This window comes from Pongo abelii, chromosome 18 (genome assembly GCF_028885655.2).
Source record: "Pongo abelii isolate AG06213 chromosome 18, NHGRI_mPonAbe1-v2.0_pri, whole genome shotgun sequence".
In the NCBI taxonomy this organism is placed as follows: domain Eukaryota; kingdom Metazoa; phylum Chordata; class Mammalia; order Primates; family Hominidae; genus Pongo; species Pongo abelii.
In genome coordinates, this window is record NC_072003.2 from 34,097,794 (window position 1) to 34,124,661 (window position 26,868).

The following is a 26,868-nucleotide window of genomic DNA, read 5'->3' on the forward strand; positions in this document are numbered from 1 at the left end:
TCTCTCTTGCTTTGGTAGCTTGCGGAACCTTTCTAGCAGTTACCAGGAACCAAGCGACAGTCATAGTCACCGTGAGCACAAGGCTGTGGGCCTTGCCCCTCTGGCTGTCATGGAAGGTGTGTTCAAAGATGAATCGGACACCCGCAGATTGAACTCCAGTGTCGTAGATACACAGAGCAAACATTCAGCACAAGGGGACTGCCTGCCCCCGCTCTCTAGTCCATTTGATAACAATAATCAGATCGCTTATGTGGATCAGAGCGACTCCGTAGACAGCTCTCCAGTCAAAGAGGTGAAACCCCCCAGCCACCCAGGCTCACTCGCAAAGAAACCAGAGAGCACAACTAAGAGATCCCCCAATTCCAAAGGCACTTCTGAGCCAGAGAAAAGCTTGCGGAAGGGGAGACCGGCCTTGGCAAGCCAGGAGTCATCCCTTTCAAGTACATCCCCTTCTTCTCCTCTTCCTGTAAAAGTCTCTCTAAAGCCCTCCCGCTCCCGCAGCAAAGCAGATTCTTCTTCCAGGGGCAGTGGACGGCATTCATCCCCTGGCCCTGCCCAACCCAAAAAGGAGTCATCCCCGAAATCTCAGGACTCCGTGTCATCTCCTTCGCCACAGAAGCAGAAGTCAGCATCGACCCTCACCTACACTGCTTCCTCCACATCTGCCAAAAAGGCCTCGGGCCCTGCCACAAGGAGCCCTTTCCCACCTGGGAAGAGCAGGACTTCAGACCGGAGCTTGAGTAGAGAGGGCTCCAGACAAAGCTTGGGTTCTGACAGAGCCAGCGCCACCTCCACCTCCAAACCCAACTCCCCTCGGGTGGGCCAGGCCCGAGCAGGGGAGGGCAGGGGGGCCGGGAAGCATGTGCGGAGCTCCTCTATGGCCAGCCTGCGCTCCCCCAGCACAAGCATCAAGTCTGGTTTGAAGAGGGACAGCAAGTCTGAGGACAAAGGGCTGTCCTTCTTCAAATCAGCCTTGAGACAGAAGGAAACCCGGCACTTGACGGATCTTGGCAAGACAGCCTTGCTCTCTAAAAAGGCTGGTGGGAGCTCTGTGAAGTCCGTCTGTAAGAACACCGGGGACGACAAGGTAGAGAAAGGCCACTAGCCTCTAGCTTCCCAGCAGCCAAATGCAAATATAACGGGAAAAGAGCAGCTTGTCTCCAAGGACCCTGCTTCTGCCAAACATTCCCTGCTGTCCGCTCGCAAATCCAAGTCTTCCCAACTAGACTCTGGAGTTCCCTCATCTCCGGGTGGCAGGCAGTCTGCAGAGAAATCCTCAAAAAAGTTATCGCATGCAAGCCTCTGCACGGCCTTCTCAAAAACCTCAGTGATATTTCTGCAATCAAAGTGTTTTATCTGTAAAGATGTTTATTTATTTAGAACCCCTGCCCTCCCACCAAAGCCTCCTGTGCATTTGTTTTGTACTTTTTTGTCACATGCCCGACTGTGTGTGTCTGTGTGTGTGTGTGTGTGTGTGTCTAATTCAATTGTAAATTGTTCAAAGCATCGCCTTATTCTGCCATTGAACCAAATAACAGCCATAGGCAAAACATTGACACCAAGCTAACTGGAATAATTGTAGATGATACCCAGGATGGTCCCTTTAGCAATTGTACATATTTCTTTCTAGAGAACTCTAATGACTTTCTTTGGATATGAGGGTTTTGAAACCTGTGAACCAGTAAAGCTACCATTAGTGCGTAGAAGGAGGAAGGAGCTGACTCGTGTTTCTTCTGAGCAGGACTTGTCCTTACTGTGGATTGTGGGTGGCACCAGGAGCTCTAAAAACTGTGACTCTAACAATGAAACAAATCGAGGGAAAAACTCTTGCTTTCTGCACTTTCGCACCATCTACCAGTCTTTGTAAAGGGCAATATTTTAACACTAATGTTTCTCAGGTATATACTCAGCTAGTCTAGCATGGATGCACACCAGTAAATGGATTAAAGAGGAAGGTGCCATGTGGGTGACTGTGTCATTTCTCCTACTGCCACAGATAGACGTTTTCGAGGTAGAAATGAAGCCTTTCACCACCTTCATATTCTGTGGTGACATGTGCACCAAAACCTGTCTTGACTCTTGGGATAGGTCCTAAGAGGTGGCAGATTGGATAGCCAGAAAGCCAGTCACTCATTTATTTTTTTTTCCTTCTGAAATTACTAGCTAAGGCTATTGGAATTTTGCACTGTAGTAGAGCAGTTAACACCTTTGACAGATTCCTGGAAAAAACTTCTAGATTCTAAACTGGGTGAAAGACTGGACATCATTTTCCTTGTGAGGTGTTGCATTTTTCCGTTAGAGGTGGGAAGCTCCACGATGCCCTGTGTCTGTGGGCTCATGTTCCCTCATCTTGTAGCTTGGAGAGGAAAGAAGTTGCCTTCTGCCAAAAGCCAATGGTGGTATGTTGAAGCGTTGTGTGATCAAATATTACATATGCACTTCAGATCCTGTCTGTCAGTCTCTGTTAGGGCTGCCTTTCGGTAACTCATTTATTATTTCTTCTTTGTTTTTAAGATTTCATCTCATACCCAGAACTCACAAGCAGGCTTTGGAGTGTGTTCCATCTGGCCGTGTCAGTGCAAATTGCATTTCTTACAAAGGAGAACCTCACAAAAAAAAACTCTCACAGATGAGCAAAATATATAGTTTTCCAGGCTTTTTCAAGGTCTCCTGGCAATATTTTCCTGCTCAATTTTTAGCTTTTTTTTTTTTTTTAAATGTCAAGAGAGTGAGGGTCTTGATTCTCTCTGAATAGCATTTGTCACTTTGGCAGTAAATACAGCAAGCTAAGTTTATGTGCTTTTAAATATTAGTGTTTTTCGTCAGACTCTTCAAGTTCTTCTTGAACCCTTGATGCCCAGATCCATATATAACCTCCCTTTTCAGTATTCAGTATTCAGTGTGTGTGTGTGTGAATTAACTACAACACATATGCATGCATAGCTATGAATTCTGCACTACCTTCCCCCCCCCCCCCCCAAGAATATCTCTTGGGAAAAGTTTTTAGTAGGTTACTTAACTTTTATTTTGCTGCTAATTTGTGCATTAGCTGGTAACTTGCAAGTCTGGAGGCCACTTAACGTTGAGGGTAGCTGGAATTTTAGACCCTTGGCAGTATTTAAGATTTAGACGTTTAGCCTTGTGAAAGTTACCACAGTGCTCCATGTGATGCATTGACTGCGAGCCTGTTGTCCGTTGCACTCAGCCCTGTACTCACCTCTTCACTCGGTGTCCTGGTTTTACTGTTCAGATTTTGGTGGGTTCTCAAAGCAGCACCACTCTCATCTGCTCAGTACATCTGCGGCAACTGGCTGCCTTGGATGCTGTCATTGCTTTCAGCCCAGCACATCACAGCCCCATCAGTGTGTAGCCACCGCTCTCGTTTTTCTGTATCGCTTTTATCTCCTGAAAAAGATGTACCAAATAAGAGATCATCTATATAAGGAATTGAATGTCTAACTCAAACCTCTCATTTTTGTTTAATAGGTAGATCTCATTTGAAGTCTCCTGTCTGAATCTCTGAAACAATTATAATTTGACTAGACAAAAGTTTTTAAATAACACTTCTTTTTTGCTGTAGTTAAACATTAATAGAAACTAGTTTAATTTTCACAGTGGTAAATATTTTTATTCTTGAGTTATCTAGGAATGGGTTTTCCACGATGTCTAGTGACTTAAAAAGGAAAAAAGTTTCTACAAATCCCTTTGGTTTTCCATGGGATCTGGAATAAAATGTCAGTGTCTATACACTGTATGTCATGGAGTTTAGTCCTTGTTTCAGGTTTAATAGAAAAAATCAGGAAGTATTATGGCATTGTCAAGACATCATGAAGCTATTTTATTTCCATGGTTGGTAAACAGTGAAAATTTCATTATCTCCAACAACTAGGTACAACTTTAGGCCACAGGAAAGGTTATTTGGCCCAAAAGTTTGGAGGTGCTCTTTGGGGTGGAAAGTATCTTGTGGGAAAATAGTTACTTGATTCAATTTAGTTCATTGGTAGGGTTGGGGACTTGGTGTTGGTTTCTGTCTTTTTTTTTAAAATTTTCCCAACAATATTTAGCACAATGAGCGTGTATGTGCTTTGGGGTTAAAAATTATCTGCTAGGGATGATAGGCCTGGGTTTCTGGTTGACATCTAGATGGGCCTGATTAGAGCAGTCATCTCCTGGTAGGCACAAAATAATCACCAACAGTAATGTTGTATCTGTAATGTTTGTTTGCTTTTTAAAAAAAGTTTTATTCTTGATTTCTTGTAAACATCCATTGCACTGAGGCCATATCATTCCTTAATGATATGGCAGGCGTCACCGCTCCACCACCGGCGTCAGGGATTGGTGGAGAGGGAGTATAAAATCCCAGGGTTGCTAAGAGAGGGCCCAGACCGAAGAAGGTTTGGCGGAAAGCAGAACCTTGGTCTCCATCTAACTGCTCCTAAGCCTCACGCTCCCTTGCCCTGCGCCTCCTGTTGCTTCTGTGATTGACCTTCTCCATGACCTGTAGCTAAACCTTCCACCAGTGCTTGAGAACTTAATTTGAACCGGATCCTTTCCCAGACCGCTTTCTCCGCCTCCTCTTCCACCTCCAGGTGCCCAACAGCCCCCTTCTCCTCCTTTCCCTTCCCTTCCCTTCCCTCCCCTCCCCCTTCCCTCCGCCTCCCTGTCCCCGTCCCCTTCCCTCCCCCCGCCCTAAGCCACCCCCGCCTCTGTCCTGGCCGCCTCAGGGCGCCCTGAGAGGACCAGGACATGCCAGTGTGGTGGCTGCTCTTTTGGCTCCTCCTGCTGGGATTTATCAGCCATCACCCCGCCTATGTGAGTAGACGCTGGACCCACGGGGTTTCTTCCTTGTTACTGGGCTGTGTCACGCGGCATGAAATTACACAGCTTAGGCCTGTAATGCCAGCACTTTAGGGGGCCGAGGTGGGCAGATCACTTGAGTCCAGGAGTTGAAGACTAGCCAGGGCATCATAGCGAAACCCCATCTCTACAAAAAATTCCAAAAAAGATTAGGTGGGCATGGTGGTGCGTACCTGTTATCCCAGTTACCGGAGAGGCTGAGGTGGGAGGATCGCTTGGGCCTAAGAGCTGGAAGTTGCAGTTAGCCGAGATGGCCCTGCTGCACTCTTGTCTCAAAAAAACAAAATGGACCAAAACAAAGTGAAATATCATTTGATTTGTGTCATCTGGTTTGACGACTTTTTTTTTTTTTTTTTTTTTTTTTTAAGACAGAGTCTCACTCTGTCACCCAGGCTGGAGTGCAGTGGCAAGATCTCAGCTCACTGCAACCTCCGCTTCCGGGGTTCAAGCAATTGTCCTGCGTCAGCCTCCTGAGTAGCTGGGATTACAAGCGCAGACCACCACGCCTGGCTAATTTTTGTATTTTTAGTATAGACGGGGTTTCACCATGTTTGCCAGGATAGTCTCCATCTCTCGACCTCGTGATCTGCCTGCCTCAGTCTCCCAAAGTGCTGGGATTACAGGCGTGAGCTACCGCGCCCTGCCAAAATATATAACCTTAAGTGTAAGTTTACTAACTTTGGAAAGTACGTACACCAGCATAACCCAACCCCTGTTCAAGATCTACATTATTTTACTTTTTTTATTTTTATTTTTATTTTATTATTATTATTTTTTTGAGACAGAGTTTCTCCCTTGTTGCCCAGGCTGGAGTGCAATGGCACAATATCCCTTGTTGCCCATTGGAGTACAGTGGTACAATATCAGGTCACCGCAACCTCTGCTTCCCAGGTTTGAGCAATTCTCCTGCCTCAGCCTCCCGAGTGGCTGGGATTACAGCCATGTGCCACCACACCCAGTTAATTTTGTATTTTTAGTAGAGATAGGGTTTCTCCATGTTTGACCTTGAGGAACCCTGGGAGCTCAGGAAGGAAGGAGTGCCCAGAAGCAGGGACAGGGAGCTGGTTGGGGAGGACCAGAAATCAGGTTTGTGAAGGTTCCAGAGAGGACCTGTCCTTGGGAGGAGCGTGGGGGGCTGAGATGGGGGAGGGGGCATTGGAATGGCAGGGCGCTCGTGGGATGTCCATTGTGAGGCCGCACCACCGGCGTCAGGGATTGGTGGAGAGGGAGTATAAAATCCCAGGGTTGCTAAGAGAGGGCCCAGACCGAAGAAGGTTTGGTGGAAAGCAGAACCTTGGTCTCCATCTAACTGCTCCTAAGCCTCACGCTCCCTTGCCCTGCACGTCCTGTTGCTTCCCTGATTGACCTTCTCCATGACCTGTAGCTAAACCTTCCACCAGCGCTTGAGAACTTAATTTGAACCGGATCCTTTCCCAGACCCCTTTCTCCTCCTCCTCCGCCTCCTCTTCCACCTCCAGGTGCCCAACAGCCCCCTTCTCTTCCTTTCCCTTCCCTTCCCTCCCCTCCCCTCCCCCTTCCCTCCGCCTCCCTGTCCCTGTCCCCTTCCCTCCCCCTGCCCTAAGCCACCCCCGCTTCTGTCCTGGCTGCCTCAGGGCGCCCTGAGAGGACCAGGACATGTCGGTGTGTTGGCTGCTCTTTTGGCTCCTCCTGCTGGGATTTATCAGCCATCACCCCACCTATGTGAGTAGACGCTGGACCCGCAGGGTTTCTTCCTTGTTACCGGGCTGTGTCATGTGGCATGAAATTACACAGCTCAGGCCTGTAATCCCAGCACTTTAGGGGGCCGAGGTGGGCAGAGCACTTGAGTCCAGGAGTTGAAGACTAGCCAGGGCATCATAGCAAAACCCCATCTCTACAAAAAATTCCAAAAAAGATTAGTCGGGCCTGGTGGTGTGTTCCTGTTATCCCAGTTACTGGAGAGGCTGAGGTGGGAGGATCGCTTGGGCCTAAGAGCTGGAAGTTGCAGTGAGCCGAGATGGCCCCGCTGCACTCTTGTCTCAAACAAACAAAATGGGCCAAAACAAAGTGAAATATCATTTGATTTGTGTCATCTGGTTTGACGACTTTTTTTTTTTTTTTTAGACAGAGTCTCACTCTGTTGCCCAGGCTGGAGTGCAGTGGCAAGATCTCAGCTCACTGCAACCTCCGCTTCTGGGGTTCAAGCAATTGTCCTGCGTCAGCCTCCTGAGTAGCTGGGATTACAAGCGCAGACCACCACACCTGGCTAATTTTTCTATTTTTAGTATAGACGGGGTTTCACCATGTTCGCCAGGATAGTCTCTATCTCTCAACCTCGTGATCCGCCTGCCCCAGCCTCCCAAAGTGCTGGGATTACAGGCGTGAGCCACCGCGCCCGGCCAAAATATATAACCTTAAGTGTAAGTTTACTAACTTTGGAAAGTACATACACCAGCATAACCCAACCTCCATTCAAGATCTACATTATTTTATTTTTATTATTTTTATTTTTATTTTATTATTATTATTTTTTTGAGACAGAATTTCTCCCTTGTTGCCCAGGCTGGAGTGCAATGGCACAATATCCCTTGTTGCCCATTGGGGTGCAGTGGCACAATATCAGCTGACCGCAACCTCTGCCTCCCAGGTTCGAGCAATTCTCCTGCCTCAGCCTCCCGAGTGGCTGGGATTACAGCCGTGTGCCACCACGGCCAGCTAATTTTGTATTTTTAGTAGAGATAGGGTTTCTCCATGTTTGACCTTGAGGAACCCTGGGAGCTCAGGAAGGAAGGAGTGCCCAGAAGCAGGGACAGGGAGCTGGTTGGGGAGGACCAGAAATCAGGTTTGTGAAGGTTCCAGAGAGGACCTGTCCTTGGGAGGAGCGTGGGGGGCTGAGATGGGGGAGGGGGCGTTGGAATGGCGGGGCGCCCGCGGACCGTCCATTGTGAGGCAGCACCACCGGTGTCAGGGATTGGTGGAGAGGGAGTATAAAATCCTAGGGTTGCTAAGAGACGGCCCAGACCGAAGAAGGTTTGGCAGTTGGGCGGAAAGCAGAACCTTGGTCTCCATCTAACTGCTCCTAAGCCTCACGCTCCCTTGCCCTGCACGTCCTGTTGCTTCCCTGATTGACCTTCTCCGTGACCTGTAGCTAAACCTTCCACCAGCGCTTGAGAACTTAATTTGAACCGGATCCTTTCCCAGACCCCTTTCTCCTCCTCCTCCGCCTCCTCTTCCACCTCCAGGTGCCCAACAGCCCCCTTCTCTTCCTTTCCCTTCCCTTCCCTCCCCTCCCCTCCCCCTTCCCTCTGCCTCCCCGTCCCCTTCCCCTTCCCTCCCCCTGCCCTAAGCCACCCCCGCCTCTGTCCTGGCCGCCTCAGGGCGCCCTGAGAGGACCAGGACATGTCGGTGTGGTGGCTGCTCTTTTGGCTCCTCCTGCTGGGATTTATCAGCCATCACCCCACCTATGTGAGTAGATGCTGGACCCGCGGGGTTTCTTCCTTGTTTCCGGGCTGTGTCATGTGGCATGAAATTACACAGCTCAGGCCTGTAATCCCAGCACTTTAGGGGGCCGAGGTGGGCAGAGCACTTGAGTCCAGGAGATGAAGACTAGCCAGGGCATCATAGCAAAACCCCATCTCTACAAAAAATTCCAAAAAAGATTAGTCGGGCCTGGTGGTGTGTTCCTGTTATCCCAGTTACCAGAGAGGCTGAGGTGGGAGGATCGCTTGAGCCTAAGAGCTGGAAGTTGCAGTGAGCTGAGATGGCCCCACTGCACTCTTGTCTCAAACAAACAAAATGGACCAAAACAAAGTGAAATATCATTTGATTTGTGTCATCTGGTTTGACGACTCTTTTTTTTTTTTTTTTTTTTTTTTTTTTTTAGACAGAGTCTCACTCTGTTGCCCAGGCTGGAGTGCAGTGGCAAGATCTCAGCTCACTGCAACCTCCGCTTCTGGGGTTCAAGCAATTGTCCTGCGTCAGCCTCCTGAGTAGCTGGGATTACAAGCGCAGACCACCACGCCTGGCTAATTTTTCTATTTTTAGTATAGACGGGGTTTCACCATGTTCGCCAGGATAGTCTCTATCTCTCGACCTCGTGATCCGCCTGCCTCAGCCTCCCAAAGTGCTGGGATTACAGGCGTGAGCCACCGCGCCCTGCCAAAATATATAACCTTAAGTGTAAGTTTACTAACTTTGGGAATTACGTACACCAGCACAACCCAACCCCCGTTCAAGATGTACATTATTTTATTTTTATTATTTTTATTTTTATTTTATTATTATTATTTTTTTGAGACAGAATTTCTCCCTTGTTGCCCAGACTGGAGTGCAATGGCACAATATCCTTTGTTGCCCTTTGGAGTGCAGTGGCACAATATCAGCTGACCGCAACCTCTGCCTCCCAGGTTCGAGCAATTCTCCTGCCTCAGCCTCCCGAGTGGCTGGGATTACAGCCGTGTGCCACCACGGCCAGCTAATTTTGTATTTTTTGTAGAGATAGGGTTTCTCCATGTTGGTCAGGCTGGTTTTCAACTCCCGACCTCAGGCGATCCGCCCGTCTTGGCCTCCCAAAGCGTTGGGATTACAGGTGTAAACCACCATGCCCAGCCAAGATCTAACTAGTATGTCACCCCAGAAAGTGAACTCTCACTCTTTCCAGCCAGTCTCTTTCTTATCATGGGTTAGCTTGCTTATTCTGGAATTTCGCGTATACAGATGCATACCATGCCATAGGTACTCTTTTGTGTCTGCCTTATTCTGCTCAACACCATGTTTCTGAATCATTACCATTGTTGTATGGTTCTCTAACTCCATCATTTGCATTTCAGACTCAGCATATGCTGAGTTCAACCTGTTGAAGGGCTATTTCTGTTTAATTCACCATCTTGAAAGAAACATTTAAAATTGAGATGTTTTCAAAAATATATAGTTAAATCCTGAGGAATCGATGTAGAAATGCTATCACAAGCTATCTGAACTTACTCAGGGGAAGTCTTCGTCTTCACTCACATAAGAGTCTAATGGAATGAATATGAACAATCTTAGAGAAATCCCACACTCTTCATGCCATTGTCATGATCTCCACCTTGGTCATTTTTTTTTTTTTTTGGAGACGGAGTCTCACTCTGTCACCCAGGCTGAGTGCAGTGGTGCAAGCTCGGCTCACTGCAACCTCTGCCTCCCCGGTTCAAGTGATTCGTCTGCCTCAGCCTCCCGAGTAGCTGGAAGTATAGGCCCGTGTCACCAGGCCCTGCTAATTTTTTGTATTTTTAATAGAGATGGGGTTTCACCATGTTAGCTAGGATGGTCTCAGTCTCCTGATCTCGTGATCCACCCACCTCGGCTTCCCAAATTGCTGGGATTACAAGCATGAGCCACCGCGCCCGGCCCACCTTATTAATTTTTAAGCACTAAAATTTGATACTTATTTGTGAATGAAGTAATCCCTTCATTGTATTTTTTTTTTTTTTTACTTATGCTGAGCTTTAAATGACAAAGATTCACATAATCCAACAGAGAAGTATTATTTAGAGGGATTCTTTTATCATGTGGTATATAATAAATGCATCCAATGTTACACATCAATTTAAAAAACAACTAAATAACTTTAAAGAAAAGATAACTACTGGCCAGGCGCAGTGGCTCACACCTGTATTCCCAGCACTTTGGGAGCCCGAGGCAGGTAGATCATGAGGTCAGGAGTTGGAGACCAGCCTGGCCAAGATGGTGAAACCCTGTCTCTACTAAAAATACAAAAATTAGCCAAGCACAGTGGCAGGCATCTGTAATCCCATTTGCTCAGTAGGCTGAGGCAGGAGAATTGCTTGAACCCGGGAGGCGGAGGTTGCAGTGACCTGAGATCATGCCACTGCAATCTAGCCTGGGTAACAGAGCAAGCCTTTGTCTCAAAACAGAAAAGATAAGATAATTACTTTATACTTAGCTTGTCTTACCCATGAGTGATGGGCTGCATGTGGCCCAGGACAGTTTTGAATGCAGTTCAACACAAATTTGTAAACTTTCTTAAAACATTATGAGATTTTGGCCAGGCGCAGTGGTTCTTGCCTGTAAACCCAGCACTTTGAGAGGCTGAGGCGGGCAGATTACCTGAGGTCAGGAGTTTGAGACCACCCTGGCCAACATGGCAAAACCCCATCTCCACAAAAAATACAAAAATTTGCTGAGTGCACTGTCAGACACCTGTACTCCCAGCTACTCAGGAGGCTGAGGCAGGAGAATCACTTGAACCTGAGAGGCAGAGGTTGCAGTGAGCCGAGAGCACGCCGCTGCACTCCAGCCTGGGTGACAGAGTGAGACCCCATCTCAAAAACAAACAACAAACAAGAACAAAAGCAAAAAGTGGCCAGGCACGGTGGCTCACACCTGTAATCCCAGCACTTTGGGAGGCTGAGGCAGGCAGATCGCCTGTCAGGAGTTCGAGACCAGCCTAGCCAACATGGTGAAACCTCATCTCTACTAAAAATACAAAAATTAGTCGGGCATGGTGGCAGAGACCTGTAATCTCAGCTACTTGGGAGGCTCAAGGAGGACAACTGAGCAGAGCGGAACTCTGTCTCCAAAAAAAAAAAAAAAAAAAAAGGAGCTTTTTTTTTTAGATCATCAGCTATTGTTAGTGTTAGTGTATGTTATGTGTGGCTCAAGACAACTTTGCTTTAATATAGCCAGGGAAGCCAAAAGATTGGATGTCCCTGCTTTATACCAAGAAAGACGACACCCCACATTTGCAATGCCTAAAAACACTACCAGCCATCTGAAAAACATGAGACTTCTAACTTCTGTTCTTTTTTGTAGCAGTGGAATCCCACGGTGATATCTGAGGGATGTGGTTACCTTTTGGAGGAGGTTGATGGTTTCTAAGGATGATTCTTTCTGAGTGAAATATTGTCAGTGTCATTGACCTTTTCATTATTTCAACTATTATTATTCCAGGTTATCAATTCTGTGCCTGATGATTTTCATCCTGGGACTGACTTTTGTGGAATTCCTTGGATAGTTTTCATTATTCTGTTTCTGGGAATTTCTACACTTGCCATTTTCCTCTGGAAAACTAGCCTTTGTGTGAGTATACTAACTTTCTGTAGAGGTATACTTGTAATCACAAATAAGAAATTATTTAAAACAATTCACGTTTCTGGACTTCATTATGAATATGTGGTTTTACCCAAAAAATCAGGAAAATGATTTATTAGCATAAGAATTATGAAAGTATCTGCCATTTACATTATGAAAATTAAATAGGTTGGTGTTTGTTTAATAAAATGTCAACAGAGCTTTTGGTCAAAAATAACTTTTTTTAACCTTAGTGTTATTTATCAGAAATGGAGTATGAGGTTTCATCACTTAAATAGGAAATTCTTTCTAAACTCTTCTGCTTTATAGTTCTAGCATATGGGTGGAAGGAAAGCTTCCAGTCTCCTCTCTGAAGATTCACTGCAGAAATGAGCTGACAACAGACAGCTTAACAGGAGAAGAAAAACATAGAACAGTCATAAACATGGGAACCAGCTGAAAAATGAGACTGCTAGAAGGGCCGGATGGTTGATGCTTAAAGAGCACCCTCTTCTGAGGGGAGAGGGAGATAGATGGAGATGTAGGCCATTTAGAGGGGCAGCAAATGATTTTTAGGGGAAATGGAAGAGCTCAAGGAACAAACAATTGGCCTGAGACAAAGTTCCTCTGAGGTCATAGGGACGAGGTGACAAACTTCCAGAAGGTGAAGGGCAGAACTGCACTGCGTCTCATGATGCAGAGAAAGCCCCAGAGAATCTCTTAGAACTTCCCTCCAGAGAATCAATGAAAAGTGTATCTGGGCAGGGTAATTTTGAATGACATCATTCAAAGTGCATGTTCCCAGTGGCAACTGGAGAGAGATCAGTATGTCAAAAGTCTGTACTTGGTAAGAATTTGGCTGCTAAGTTCTGCCATAATTTGTCTTTTGAGCCTTTTTTCCATTGGGTAAGTTGAGCTCTACATTTTCTTTTGCCATTCATGGCAGTAAAAATGTGGTTGTGTGGGGGCTGAACCTCCTTCTGAACAATGATCCAAGATAAAAGTACTAACACCACAATGCTTTTTTATATTCAAGGGAAGAGGAAGTATGTTTCAGTTTTACCACCTAGATAATTACACGTCATTTGGCACTGCCTTTCAAGATATATAGAAAACAGAAAATATATGAGTTATGAAGATATCGAGGCACATTTAACATTCTCTATGCCACTTAGTCCTGAAGAGAGAATTTTCAGTATAAATTGGAGGAAGTTTTTTTTTTTCCCCCACCCCCGAGACGAGTCTCCCTCTGTTGCCCAGGCTGGAGTATAATGGTGTGATCTTGGCTCACTGCAACCTCCACCTCCTGGCTTCAAGCGATTCCCCTACCTCAGCCTCTCAAGTAGCTGGGATTACAGGTGCCCAGCACCATGTCCAGCTAATTTTTGTATTTTTAGCAGAGTCGGGGTTTTACCATGTTGGCCAGGCTAGTCTCAAAACCTGACCTCAAATGATCTGCCTGCCTCAGCCTCCGAAATTGCTGGGATTACAAGCGTGAGCCACCACGTGAGCCGGGGGAAGTTTTTAAATTTACCGCTTTTTAAAAATTCCATTGAGGAAAGTTCAGTTGGACTGTTTGACTTGGACAACTTTGTGCCTTCTCATCTTTGTCCTTGTCATCTAGTCATCTATACCACTACCTCCTAAGCAGGGGCATCATGGGTGCCATGAAGCATTCATGCATGATGGCATTTCCTTGCTTCTCATTTCTTCATGTGTTTGACATTCCTCCTAGCTCCAAACTGGGCCAGCTACCTTTCCTATGAAATCTAGCGGTAGCTGTGGGATAGATGTGGTTGCTCTTTCATCTTTTTAGATTACCCATTGCTTCTCTCGAAATCCTACTACATGTTTTGTTTTTTATCCTATGTGCAGAAATCAGAAAAGAACAAATTCTACGAAGAATTTGAAAGATATTATTTCAGGCCAGGTGTGGTGGCTCATGCCTGTAATCTCAGCACTTTGGGAGGCTGAGGCAGGTGGATCACTTGAGGTCAGGAGTTCAAGACCAGATGGGCCAACATGGTGAAACCCCATCTCTACTAAAAAGACAAAAATTAGCCAGGCATGGTAGTGGGCACCTGTAATCCCAGCTACTTGGGAGGCTGAGGCACAAGAATCGCTTGAATCTGGGAGGTGGAGGTTACCGTGAGCCAAGGTAGCACCACTGCACTTCAGCATGGGTGAGAGTGACACTCCATCTCAAAAAAAAAAAAAAAAGTTATTTCAATGACTACCTCAGGAGATTCATAGGTATCTGACCCACATCTGAGATGGGATTTGCATTGCATTTTAGCTATGATGAGAACAAATATTTAATATCTTAGAAGATTAAAAGCATACTGTGATAATATGGAAATCTTGGTGGGAATTCAGTCATTAGTGAGAATGTTTTGCGTTAGGTTCAAACCAGCCTCAATGAAGCTGATGTGAGGGAAGGGAAAGTGGACTCTGAGTAGAGCAGGGATAGAAGGAAGATGCTCCAGTGCAGATCAGGAAGGAGCAGGGGGTGAAATGTTACAAATTCTAGAACTCAGAGAGCTGAAGGTAATTACTTCCTTTTCAAGTTGTGAAACATGTTAACCTGTGGTAAAATACTTATAACATGACAATTACCATCTAACCGTGTTGAAGTGTACAGTTCAGTTGTGTGACGTATATTCATGTCTTTTTTTTTTTTTTTTTTGAGATGGAGTCTCACTCTGTCACCAGGCTGGAGTGCAGTGGTGTGATCTTGGCTCACTGCAACCTCTGCCTCCCAGGTTCAAGCAGTTCTCCTGCCTCAGCCTCCCGAGAAGCTGGGACTACAGGCGTGCGCCACCATGCTCAGCTAATTTTTGCATTTTTAGTAGAGACGGGGTTTCACCATGTTGGCCAGGATGGTCTCCATCTCTTGACCTTGTGATTCACCTGCCTCAGCCTCCCACAGTGCTGGGATTACAGGCGTGAGCTACCCCACCTGGCCTATTTTTTTTTTTTTTTTTTTTTTTTGAGACAGAGTTTCAATCTTGTTGCCCAGGTTGGAGTGCAATAGCACAATTTCAGCTCACTACAACATTTTCCTCCTGGGTTCAAGTGATTCTCCTGCCTCAGCCTCCCGACTAGTTGGGATTACAGGCATGCACCACCTCCCGGTGATCTCGGCTCACTGCAACCTCCGCCTCCCGGCTTCAAATGGTTCTTTGCCTCAGCCTCCCGAGTAGCTCGGATTATAGGCACCCGCAGCCATGCCCGGCTAATTTTTGTATTTTTAGTAGAGACGGGGTTTCACCGTCTTGGCCAGGCTGGTCTTGAACTCCTGACCCCGTGATCCACCCGCCTCGGCCTCCCAAAGTGCTGGGATTATAGGCATGAGCCAGCGTGCCCAGCCGTCATTCTTAAATTATTATTTCCTAGGTGTCTTTCCTCAAGACTGTCTTAAAGTCACAAAATGTACATGACGGATCCAAGGATGTACAGCGGAAAGCCTGGAGGTGCAATAGCCATAGCCGGGAAGGTATGGCTCTGTTGGAGTCCCCATAGTGTGGAAATGAGTTTGCCCTGGAAAGGGAAAGAACAGCTTCTTGCCCTCAGGTTTCTCACGTTCTCCTCTCCTCACTCTCACCAAGGGCCGAGGTCCATTTGTATGCACACAAAGAAAAGGGTTTCTTCCTTTCCAGGAATTAAAATTGGCCTGGAAGACCTCTTTACTTCATGGAGACATATGGAAGCCAAAGTTCGAGCTGAAGTCCATAAGGTGACAAGGAAGGTCAACAGTCATTACAAAATCAATGGACAGAGGAAGACTGCCAAGGAAGAGTAAGATGTGCCTTGACACAAATACTGTTGTTATGAACCATGTGCCAATCAAAGTAGACAACTGTAAAGTCCTTGAGAATATTTTCTACAGTATTTGTGGCAAATTCAGTGGGTTCAAAATTGAGTTTGTCCTTTCTGCTTGATTAGTTTAATCCGCATAATTCCTTTCCCTTCCTACATTCTTGTTTGTAATTTTTTTGGGGGAAGAGGAGGTGCTAGTACTGGCATTGGTTTTCCTTTCTCTTTTTTTTTTTTTTTTTTTTTCCTGAGACAGAGCTTTGCTCTTGTTGCCCAGGCTGTAGTGCAATGGCAGAATCTCGACTCACTGCCTTTTGGGTTCAAGCAATTCTCCTGCCTCAACCTCCCAAGTAGCTGGGATTACAGGTGCCCACCACCATGCCCAGCTAATTTTTTGTATTTTTAGTAGAGTCGGGATTTCACCATGTTGTCCAGGCTGGTCTCGAACTTCTGACCTCAGGTGATCCACCCGCCTCAGCCTCCCAAAGTGCTGGATTAGAGGCATGAGCCACCATACCCAGCCTTTTTTTTTTTTTTTTTAATTTTGAGATAGAGTCTCACTCTGTCACCCAGGCTGGAGTGCTATGGCGCAATATTGGCTCACTGCAACCTCTGCCTCCCAGGTTGAAGCAATTCTGCCTCAGCCTCCCGAGTAGCTTGGATTACAGGTGTGTGCCACCACAGTCAGCCAATTTTTTTTTTTTTTTTTTTTTGAGACAGAGTCTCACTCTGTCACCCAGGCTAGAGTGCAGTGGTGTGATCTTGGCTCACTGCAACCTCCGCCTCCCAGGTTCAAGTGATTCTTATCCCTCAGCCTCTTGAGTAGCTGGGACTACAGGCATATGCCACCATGCCCGGATAATTTTTGTATTTTTAGTAGAGGCGGGGTTTCACCATATTGGCCAGGCTGGTCTAGAACTCCTGATATCATGATCCGCACACCTTGGCCTGCCAATGTGCTGGGATTACAGGCGTGAGCCACCGTGCCCAGCCCAATTTTTGTATTTTTAGTAAAGACCGGGGTTCACCATGTTGGCCAGGCTAGTCTTGAACTCCTGACCTCAGGTGATCTGCCTGCGTCTTCCTCCCAGCGTGAGCCACTGCTCCCAGCCTGGATTGTTGAATTCAATGCTTGGGTCACCTCCAGATTCATTTTCACAGTCTTTCACGTTTTGGTCATATTACATTGTATTTTGCTGCCATATGACTGATCTTTTTTTGTTAAATGTGAGATACTTGTTAAAAAGTATTTAGCAATGAATTGAGGCCTAGTAGCATGTTATCTTGCTGCAGAAGAAATGGGAGTCTACATCTGGGGGATAGTGAGGGGTCCTCCATACAGGCTGCAATTGAGGTTGTCAGTGCAGGTTCAGTCCCTACAAAGGCCAGGGTATTTCCTATCCACCTCTGTTCTGATGTGTGACTCTTCTGGGTATCAACCAGAGCCAGTGGACTTCAGTACGGGTCGCTTTCATTGGCAGTCCCTCAATCCACTTGTTTTTCATCTAATCGCATGCATGTGTGCAAAAGCTGCTCTGCTTCTTTGCATCTCAGTAGTCCCTTCTGGAATTCAGCAATGAAACTCAGGGAAATGGATTCCAAATGCAAGGCTGACTTTCTTCCTGGGTTTCCTTCTTCTCCATCTTGACCTCATGTCTGTTTACTGCCATGTTAGCAATTTGATGTATTCAATCATGGGTTTTATATTCTGTTTGGTGTCCCCCATTGTTCTCATCGGAGATCAGAAGCTTCAGATGCACTTATGTCAACTCAAGATTAGAATGCTTCCTTAGCTTCCCTTCAGAGTCAGGTTTTGTGTTTGTAGTTCCCAAGTGCACAGCAGGAGTAGTGAGGTCCTCACTGGCTTCTCATTTGCATTAATCTGTGAGCTCATTTAGCGTGGGGACAGGACCCTGCTCCCACTGCATTCTCAGCACTTCACCACACACTCCTTGTTTGAGGCCACTCCAGACAGCATGTGCTGAAGGATGCCCTGTGGTCAGAAACAAGTTCATTAACTTTCTCTTTGAAGTGTTTTTGTCCCTGTTTCCTAGCATTCTGGGAATTTTACACATCCTTCCTATAAAACCAAGTATCAGGTGAGGTCCTTAGGATCAGGACCATGAATCAAGTGGTGTGAGGGCAACACAGCAAACTTAACTTTTTAGGCCATTTCCTTTTTCTGCCCTCACTCTCTGTGAACTGAACCTTGTTAAAGTCAGTCAACACCAGGGTGGATGGTTTGCAGTTGTCATCTATTTTCAGGACATAACACCCTGACTTAGGAACCATTCTGATCATTTCTAATTCAATAGATGCACCCAGCATTCAGATTGCCTTTTCTCTCAACCAGGATCTGTAAAGTCGATGACAAGAGTTCCAGTCCTGAATCATGGCAAAGTGCAGTAGTGAACTGCAGGGTTAATGACACCATATTCTGGAAGGATCTCTCTATGGCTGATGGTCTCAGTTCTGGCATCAGCCTCTGACTGAGAATCAGGTCTCCCACAGGAGGAGTCAGATGAGGAGCATTCCTCTGCTTCCGATGGAGTTAGTTGTGATGAGTTGGTGAGGTCTGGTTTTTCACACTGAACTAAAATGAGCTTTTGCTGTGTCAAGCACAAGACTGACCCCAGAGACACACATAGTGCACTTCATAGAAGCTTTTAATAGTCTTTATTTACTAAAGAATAGGACTAACTATAGAACTATGAAGATGAGCTGGAAATGACAGGTGACTTGCCAGCAGGCCAGAGTGTGATTTTTCTTTGTCCCTCAGTGGGAGGTGTCAATTCTCCCTTTGGTTGTGAGAATCAGTTGGTTCATTTATGGGAAGGTTGCAGGGGGGATCTTTGAATCACAGCCTTCAGATGCCAGAAGGGCAGAGGGAATCCCACATGGGCTGGTGGATCATGTGTGTGCATTTCCCTCCCTTCTAATCGCAGGAAACAAAATATGAAACAATGTGAGCAAGCAGAAAACAAGAGGCAGCTATCAGAGGCAGAGGAGAATGGGAAATTGGATATGAAAGAAATACACACCTACCTGTGAGTTCAGAAACAACCCCACCCTCTTGGGAAAACCCCATTGGATGTTGTTTTTAACCTTTGTACAGTGTTTAGACCCAGTAATTGCAGAAATAGAAACAAATGGTCAGAAGACATATCCAGAGAGAGAGAGAGAGAGTTGACAAAACAGAAAACAAAGTACCTTAAGATTTACCAGTGACCAAAAGATGTGAAGTAGCAAAACGTCTCCTGACCCCATTGCCAGCTAGACTGTGTGGAAACTCAGTTACCAGCCATTCTAGGGGTGGAGTGAGTTGTTGTCATCCTTAGGAAAGTGTGTTGTTGTAGGATCAACCACATCCTTCAAAAGGACTATGCCTGTTTATAAGCCCAGCTGTTTCTGCCCTGTGAAACACAGCAAGGATATTAATACAAAGAGACTAGAGCTTTATGATAAAAGATGCTCAATGAAGGATGAATTAGGGATATACTGAGAATGGGAAGGAAATTGTCAACTCAGAAGTCAGCAGGCAGTAAGCAAAAGAGGAGGAATCAATACAGCAACAGTTTGGATCAGACTGTACTGTTTTTGTTTTTGTTTTTGTTATTTTTTCTGAGGTGGAGTCTTGCTCTGTCACCCAGCCTGGAGTGCAATGATGTGATCTTGGCTCGCTGTAACCTCCGCCTCCCAGGTTCAAGTGATTCCCCTGCCTCAGCCTCCCGAGTAGCTGGGATTACAGGTGCCTGCCACCACGTCCGGCTAATTTTTTGTATTTTTAGTAGAGATGGGGTTTCACCGTATTAGCCACGATGTTCTCAATCTCCTGACCTTGTGATCCACCCGCCTCGGCCTCCCAGAGTGCTGGGATTACAGGCGTCAGCCACCGCGACCGGCTCAGACTGTACTCTTATAGCCATCTGAAATGTTTTCTAGGTATAGATAGATTGTGTAAAGGTACAGTTGTGAGGATAACAGAAACATGGCAGATTATTTAAAATCATCCTGAAAGTGGTGCTTTATCTGATGAAAGTGATTGTAATCCATAGGAAACTGTTTCAACGCATGCAAGAGTTGCGGCGGCGGGCAGAGGACTACTACAGATGCAAAGTAAGGAGCTTCCTCCCCACAGTTGCAGGATAGTTCAGTGCTGATGCAGATGATGCCACGGCCCTTAGACTCTCTCAACATTCAATTTCTCATGTGTTGGCTTTTTCAGATTGCCCCTTCTGCAAGAAAGCCTCTTGCCAACTCAGTAAGTTTGTTTGTTTTCCTTGCTTTTGGACATAGTCTGCCAGGTCAGGACATGGATGTATTTTTCTCCCCACAGCTCTGTGCTCAAGCCTTGCAAAGGGGGATGGCAGAGAGGAAGGCTGCCTACAAGCGGCACACGTAGGTCATTGTGATGGACATTTTAAAGGATGTTTTTGTTTTGAGATAAAGCTTTGAGCATCTAGTAAAGAACTTGGTGTTTTAATTCTTCAAGTCAATTCTTTCTATGTCTTCTAGGTGTGAAATGAGGCAAAAGCAGAGAGTGCCAGAGAGACACATGAGTCAGGAGCCAGTCCAGGGACGACTGGGCCTAGAGAAACCTTTCTGGAGGGGTAGGAGCTCGCTGTGAAGGCAGCCACTTAATTTCTGCTGCACAATCCACACACCTTGCTTCTCCTTTTGGGGATGAGGGCTCGGGTGGGGTGATTGTTATGTTTCCTGGAAACAATTCCAAGCACTTATAAAGAGAACAGTTGTCTCGCTGGGTGACAGGACCCTATTTTTCTCAGGTGCCCGAGCTGAATGGCTCTTGGCTAGTCCCCTGTGAATGGTGGAGCTCAGGCCACTCCACTGACTGTGGACGTTGCCCCACCCTGATGTCTTGGTTACTTTTAACTGAGGAGATGATCCTAGAAGGCAGATGGGCCAGCTCCCCTTTCCACCTTCACTCAGTGTGAAGGATTTCTTTTTCTTTCACTTGAGAAAACAACAATAGCACTTTAGAATGGGAGCCACATGTGCTGATGAGAGCACAGATTTTCTGGCCGTGTCTTCATGGATCAATATTGTAGCTTGAGATCTGCTTTAAGAAAAGAAGCATTTATTTACACTTTTTGGAACTTCCTTCATTCTTTTTGTTTAAGTTGTTTATTGTCAACTATATAACTCCATTAGTAAGTTAAATTTCTATGTAATCCTACTCCTCTAACATTTGAAGTGTAACCCTAAAACTTTCCAGTTAATTTCTGTAGCTCTTACCTTTTCTCATGATTGTTCATCTCTTTATGTCCATTTCTGTTCACAAGTATTGATAATACCTGGCCAGGTATGAAAGTTAGATTAACTATGAATCCACAGAATTTTAAATGTCCCTATGGCTTGAAGAAGAGGAGCAGTGCTGTTCCTGTCCAGGGTTTATTGATATTCTTCCAACCATGGCTGTTCCTATTTTAATTTTGAGTCTGTGCTCACATGATGAGTGATTTCCTCTGATATGTACTGATTTAGAGCTCATTTCCAGCTGGTTAGAGCCCGACCTGTTCACAGCCTGTTGAGAGTTAAGAATACCCCTGGACCAGGGCTCTGTGGTATCTTCCTCAAGGATGAGGGTCCAGAGGGCTCCAGAGTCCTCTGAGGCATGTGGTCAATAAACCCTGTGCCTCTGGTAAGAGACCCGTGTGGCAGAGAGTGAGATGGCAGCGGAGGGTGTGGAGGTTTCTTATTCTGCACAGAACATGCAAGCCAGATTTAGCCCCATTCCCTTCTCTGGCCCTTAGCAGATTCAGGACCTCATTCGGTTCCCATGAGGAATAGCAGCGGCGTCCAAGCTGAAAACACAGAGAAGACAAAGGTAAATGCTGGGGACGTTTTCACTCTTCCTATATCAGGATGCTTTGGTCTTTTCCGACAACGCCCTCTCCTGGCTTGGCCTCTGCTCTGTGGGTTCTGTGGTGCCTTTTCTGTCTCGACTTCTTGAGAAGCAAAATCTTCTCCATGAGCTTTCAGGCTTCTCCATTCCCAGCTGATCATCGTTGGTGGCACCTCCAGAATCCATAAAAGCTCAGGGACTGAGGGCTGAAGGGCTTTTACTGTTCTGTTTCCAGAAATAACATGAGGAGGCACCACTGACCTCCAGTACTGTAGGTCTCATGGTGCGGTGAACTCTGACTGATCCACCTTACCCAAGATGTTGTGGGGTCTCATTTCCGAAATATGTGGGATTTTCTTTTGCTGTGATTTTGCTTGCATTCTGCTATAATGTAGGTGATTAATGTTTGAAATATCTTCTGTATTCCCAGAAGTGAAAATAGTGAAAACGCATTAATCTAACATTAATTTGTGCTTTGTGCAATTTTGAATGCTCTTTGACAAGGCCAATTCCATAGTTCATCACAGTCCCATCCCTGTTGGTAACCGTGTTGTGCAAAAACACCTTCATACCCACCCAGTGGGGCCCCTGATCTAATATTCTAAGTGTCAGGGGTTCCATATTTGTAATAGCAAATAGGCCCTGACTCTAAATTAGTGAAGAGTGAATGTAACTTATTACCCACAGGGACAATTCCAAATGAAGGCCTTAAATGATGCTCAGCTAAGCTGGCTCTTGTGTGGCCTCTGTACCTTCAAAAGCTGCCGAGTCCTATGATTACACATGATGGGACTTGTACACTTGAAGTGAAACACAGTTTTAAAACTTGCTTTGTTTAGAATTCCCACCTCATTTTTCCATGGACAAAAGTATTCTTTATGTCCTAGTGCACTTACAATTTGGTATTACCTGGGAGTGAAAAGAAATATTACAGCCATGTCTAACTGACTTCTTGAGGTAAGATTGTTCTGTCAGAAATCCCTCTCCCAGTTCCCCTGAAGCTCTTCAGGAATCCACATATCTCCAGAGCTCTTTGTTCTCATGGGTGGCACCTCCAGAGTGAAGAAGATCCTTTGTCCAGAAGGGAAACAGAGGGGAAATGAGAGGGTCCCACAGGCAGAGCTGGAATCAACTTCCACTCTGCCTCTTGCAAGCTGTGTGACCCTGGGCACAATTTCTCCTTCCTCTGGAAACCTCTGTTTTCTTTGATTTGGAGCAGGGTGGTCACACTGACCTTGCGGAGTTCTGAGAATCAGAGACAGAACATAAAAGGCCTGGAAAACATTCTCCAAAAACAAGTTGCAACATGTGTGGACAATGGGCTTTTCATGCCTCTCTTACTCTCTGTTGACCTGGTGCAAGAAACATGCTCTGGTGATGGCTGTGAGGGAGGAAAGAGGATAGACATAGACACTCCTGTGTCTCAAACATGCTTCTTTATTACTCTGTTGTGACTCTGTCTTCCCTGGGGCAGGACCCCAGCCTGCCTACATTTGCAAACAGACACAGTAGCATGTGGAGACAACAGTGTGTCCCAATGACTTTTCTTTACTCCCCAGCTGTGGGCAGTACTCAGTGGAAGGGTGATATTATGACACTGATACTGCTATTTTGAAATCTGGAGGATGGAAAGGTGCAAAAATCTATCACCAGCAACAGAAGGTGCAGCCTGTGTTGGTGGCGGTAATTTTGTCCATCAAATGAATATGTGTGAAAACATTTCCTCCTTCGGCCCTACAGGTCAGGATGGCGGCAGTGGAGCACCATCATTCCTCAGGATTGCCCTACTGGCCCTACCTCACAGCTGAAACTTTAAGAAAAAGGATGGGCCACAAGCTACCTCCTCCAACTCAGTGTTATCTGAGAGGTCAACCACGTCCATCAGTTAAAGGGTGTCTGAGACCTCTGAGTCTTTCTCGACTACAGTGTCCACTAGGACCTCAACCACATTCTACAACTGATGATTTTCTGAGAAGAGAGACACCTCAAGACGAGTGTGCCCTGGGACCTGAACCACTTCCTCGAGCTGATGATTTTCCGAGACTCAAGACACCTCCCAAGGGTCTTTTCATACCAATTTCCCTTTCTCCAGTTGATGATTCGCTGAGACTCAAGATACCTCCCGAGTGTCTTCTGGTACTCCTTCCACCTTCTCCAGTTGATGATTTTCTGAGACCACAAACACCTCCTGTCCAGTGTCACCTGAGACCTGTACCATTTCATCGAGCTGATGATATCAGGAGACTCAAGAAACCTCCTGACTGTTTTTTCGCACCCCTTCCACCTTCTCCAGTTGATGATTTTCTGACACCACAGACACCTCCAGTCGAGTGTCGCCTGGGACTTCTACCGTTTCCTCGAGCTGATGATTTTAGGAGACTCAAGACACCTCCCGACTGTTTTTTTGTACCTCTTCCATCTTCTCCAGTAGATGATTCTCTGAGCCTCCAGACAGCGCCTGAGTGTCTTCTGGCACCTCTTCCACCTTCTCCGGTTGATGACTTTGTGAGACCACAGACAGCTGCCGTCCACTCTCACCTGCGACCTGGACCATTTTCTAAATCTCATGATATTCGGAGACTCAAGACTCCTCCCGACTGTCATTTCGTACCTCTTCCACCTCCTCCAGTTGATGATTATCTGAGCCTCAAGATACCCCTCGAGTGTCTTCTGGTACCTCTTCCACCTTCTCCAGTTGATTTTCTGACAGCACCGATACCTCCTGTCCACTCTCACCTGGGACCTGGACCATTTTCTCAATCTGATCATTTTCCGAGACTCGAGACACCTCCCAAGTGTTTTCCATACCTCTTCCACCTTCTCCAGTCGATTCTGTGAGCCTCAGGATACCTCCTGAGTGTCCTCTGGTACCTCTTCCACCTTCTGCAGTTGATGATTTACTGACACCAGACTTCTCCTGTCCACTGTCACCTGGGACCTGTACCATTTCCTCGAGCTGATGATTTTAGTTGAAACAAGATACCTCCCGACTGTTTTTTCATACCTCTTCCACCTTCTCCAGTTGATGATTCTCTGAGCCTCAAGACACCTCCCGAGTGTCTTCTGCTACCTCTTCCACCTTTTCCAGTTCATGATATTCTCAGACCACAAACACGTCCTGTCAACTCTTGCCTGGGACCTGGTCCATTTTCTCAAGCTGATGATTTTCTGAGACTGAAGACACCCCCTGAGTGTCTTTTCATACCTCTTCCACCTTCTCCAGTTGATGATTCTCTGAGCCTCAAGATACCTCTTGAGTGTCTTCTGGTACCTATTCCACCTTCTCCAGTTGATGATATTTTCAGACCACAGACACGTCCCATCCACTGTCGCCTGGGACCTGGTCTGTTTTCTCAAGCTGATGATTTTCTGAGACTGAAGACACCCCCACCGAGTGTCTTTTCATACCTCTTCCACCTTCTCCAGTTGATGATTCTCTCAACCTCAAGACACCTCCTGAGTGTCTTCTGGTACCTCTCCACCTTCTCCAGTTGATGATTTTCTGAGAGCATAGACACCTCCCATCAACGGTCCCCTGGGACCACGATCATTTTCTCCAGCTGATGATTTTCTGAGATTGCAGACACCTCCTGAGCATCTTCTCATACCTTTTCCACCTTCTCCAGGTGATGATTTTCTGGGACCACAGACACCTCCTATCAAGTGTCACCTAGGACTGGTACCATTTTCTCCAGCTGATGATTTTCTCAGACTCAAGACACTTCTCAAGTGTCTTTTGGTTCCTCTTCCACATTCTCCAGTTGATGATTTTCTGAGACCACAGACATGTCCCCTCGAATGTCTTCTGGCACCTCAACCACCGTCTCCAGCGGATGATTTTCTGAGACCGCAGACACCTGCAGTTGACTTTCCCTTGGGACTCCTACCATTTTCTCAAGCTGATGATTTTCTGGCATCACAGACACCTCCCCTCAAGTGTCTTCTGGTACCTTTTCTTCCTCTCTAGTTGATGATTTTTTGAGATGACTGACATTTCCAGTCTCATGTCCCCTGGGACCTGTACCATTTTCTCTAGTTGATTATTTTCTCTCTGTTTTGTTGTTATTGTTTTTATTTTTTTGTTTTAGTTAAAATACATAATTCTTTTATTTCATAATGCAGTAAAAGAAATTATCATCACATGCACAGAAGACTAGGAAAAGGGAAACTACTTACTTCTGAAAATCCAGTAATGTAAACCTATTTCTACTTGTCCATAGTACATGAAAGTAATGTTTAACATGTTTTGAATTAAATTTTACCTGTGGGGCTATACAGTGTAATTCTCAGGAGTAATAGTTTCATTCATTTCCAGGTTAGATTACTGTATGATTCATTAACACAAGGCACAGTAGCCATCTTTTTCATTATGTTGCAACACTCATCACGTGCCTCTCTAAAATGGCTGATTTAACAAGATGATGGCAACACGAAGGGGAGACTTTGGATTGTCTATTGAAAATCTAGGCAATAAGTAATTAATAAAAACTCTATCTGAAGTGTACTTTCACATACTTTCTGTTTATAATAAACAACAAACTTCCTAACTTTGTTGCAATAGGCTTGACTACCATTTCATTTTGCCAAATGCACTTTCCCCAGTAAACTTAAAATAACAACAAGAACAAAAATCCTTGTCCTTTCATATACTAAGAAAGAGGACCGGCCACTGAAACAGTTCATTGCAAGACGCACGAAGACGACATACTGTGGCATGAGTTATTTTTAATTTGTTATGCTGTTACTAAAGTTCTGAGGGCTGCAGTTAAAACATTCCAATTTCTCCCTTCCGTCTTTATTGATTCTCAAGGTTTTGCACAGAAAACTCTTTGGGGGCTAGAACAGCAGTAATTGCATCACACTGTTTTAAAGACTTCAAGTTTCAAAAGCAAATCTTTAAAAAATATGTACACAGTTCCTGATTTGATTTAGATACAGGGACAAAAAAGTAGCACATGCTTGAAGGTTACATTGTCTACAAATAGTGGCAATATTTTCCTTGGGAGAGTAGTTCTCTTGGCATATATTTTTTAAATACTCAAAAGGCTCAACCTCAAGCAGTAATAAACTCAAGCAAAAGTGATTTTACCCTTAAAATAAATATTCAGAAAAACCTCTCTGTACATACAAGTGAAAAAATTTGTAACGCTTTCACACAAAAAATATTATAATAATAATAAAGGATTTGTTCATATATGTAGCTGAAATGTGCTGTTCCAACCCTCATGTCCCCAATAAAGAAGCGAGGCACAGACACAGGTGACTACTGTGGTTCTCTG

General features: G+C 45.6%; 2 protein-coding genes across 6 annotated transcripts in view; both read left to right on the plus strand.

The window, feature by feature from the left end:
• The window catches only part of LOC112131899 (ubiquitin carboxyl-terminal hydrolase 31-like), a 60,427-nt gene extending 56,177 nt beyond the window's left edge, over window positions 1-4,250 (plus strand). Inside the window, 2 exon segments of the mRNA XM_054533815.2 lie at window positions 3-1,290; window positions 1,292-4,250. Of these exon segments, the coding sequence (XP_054389790.1) occupies window positions 3-1,290; window positions 1,292-1,331 (1,328 nt within the window). The 3' untranslated portion in view covers window positions 1,332-4,250.
• LOC100455560 (nuclear pore complex-interacting protein family member A7-like) lies at window positions 1,223-26,136 on the plus strand. Of its 5 annotated transcripts, none has more exons than XM_054533818.2 (11): window positions 5,224-6,558; window positions 11,788-11,916; window positions 15,304-15,403; window positions 15,567-15,705; window positions 18,669-18,770; window positions 19,779-19,839; window positions 19,949-19,984; window positions 20,060-20,121; window positions 20,239-20,333; window positions 21,498-21,571; window positions 23,330-26,136. In XM_054533818.2, exons 1-11 carry the CDS (start codon window positions 6,493-6,495, stop codon window positions 24,425-24,427), a joined length of 1,962 nt encoding a protein of 653 aa, XP_054389793.1. In that variant the 5' UTR covers window positions 5,224-6,492; the 3' UTR covers window positions 24,428-26,136. The 5 variants fall into 5 exon arrangements, with proteins under 5 accessions (XP_054389795.1, XP_054389791.1, XP_054389792.1 ...); XM_054533819.2 differs by having other exon boundaries at window positions 21,501-21,571; XM_054533816.2 differs by having other exon boundaries at window positions 5,223-6,558; window positions 19,949-20,121.
• Window positions 26,137-26,868: the final 732 nt, after the last annotated feature.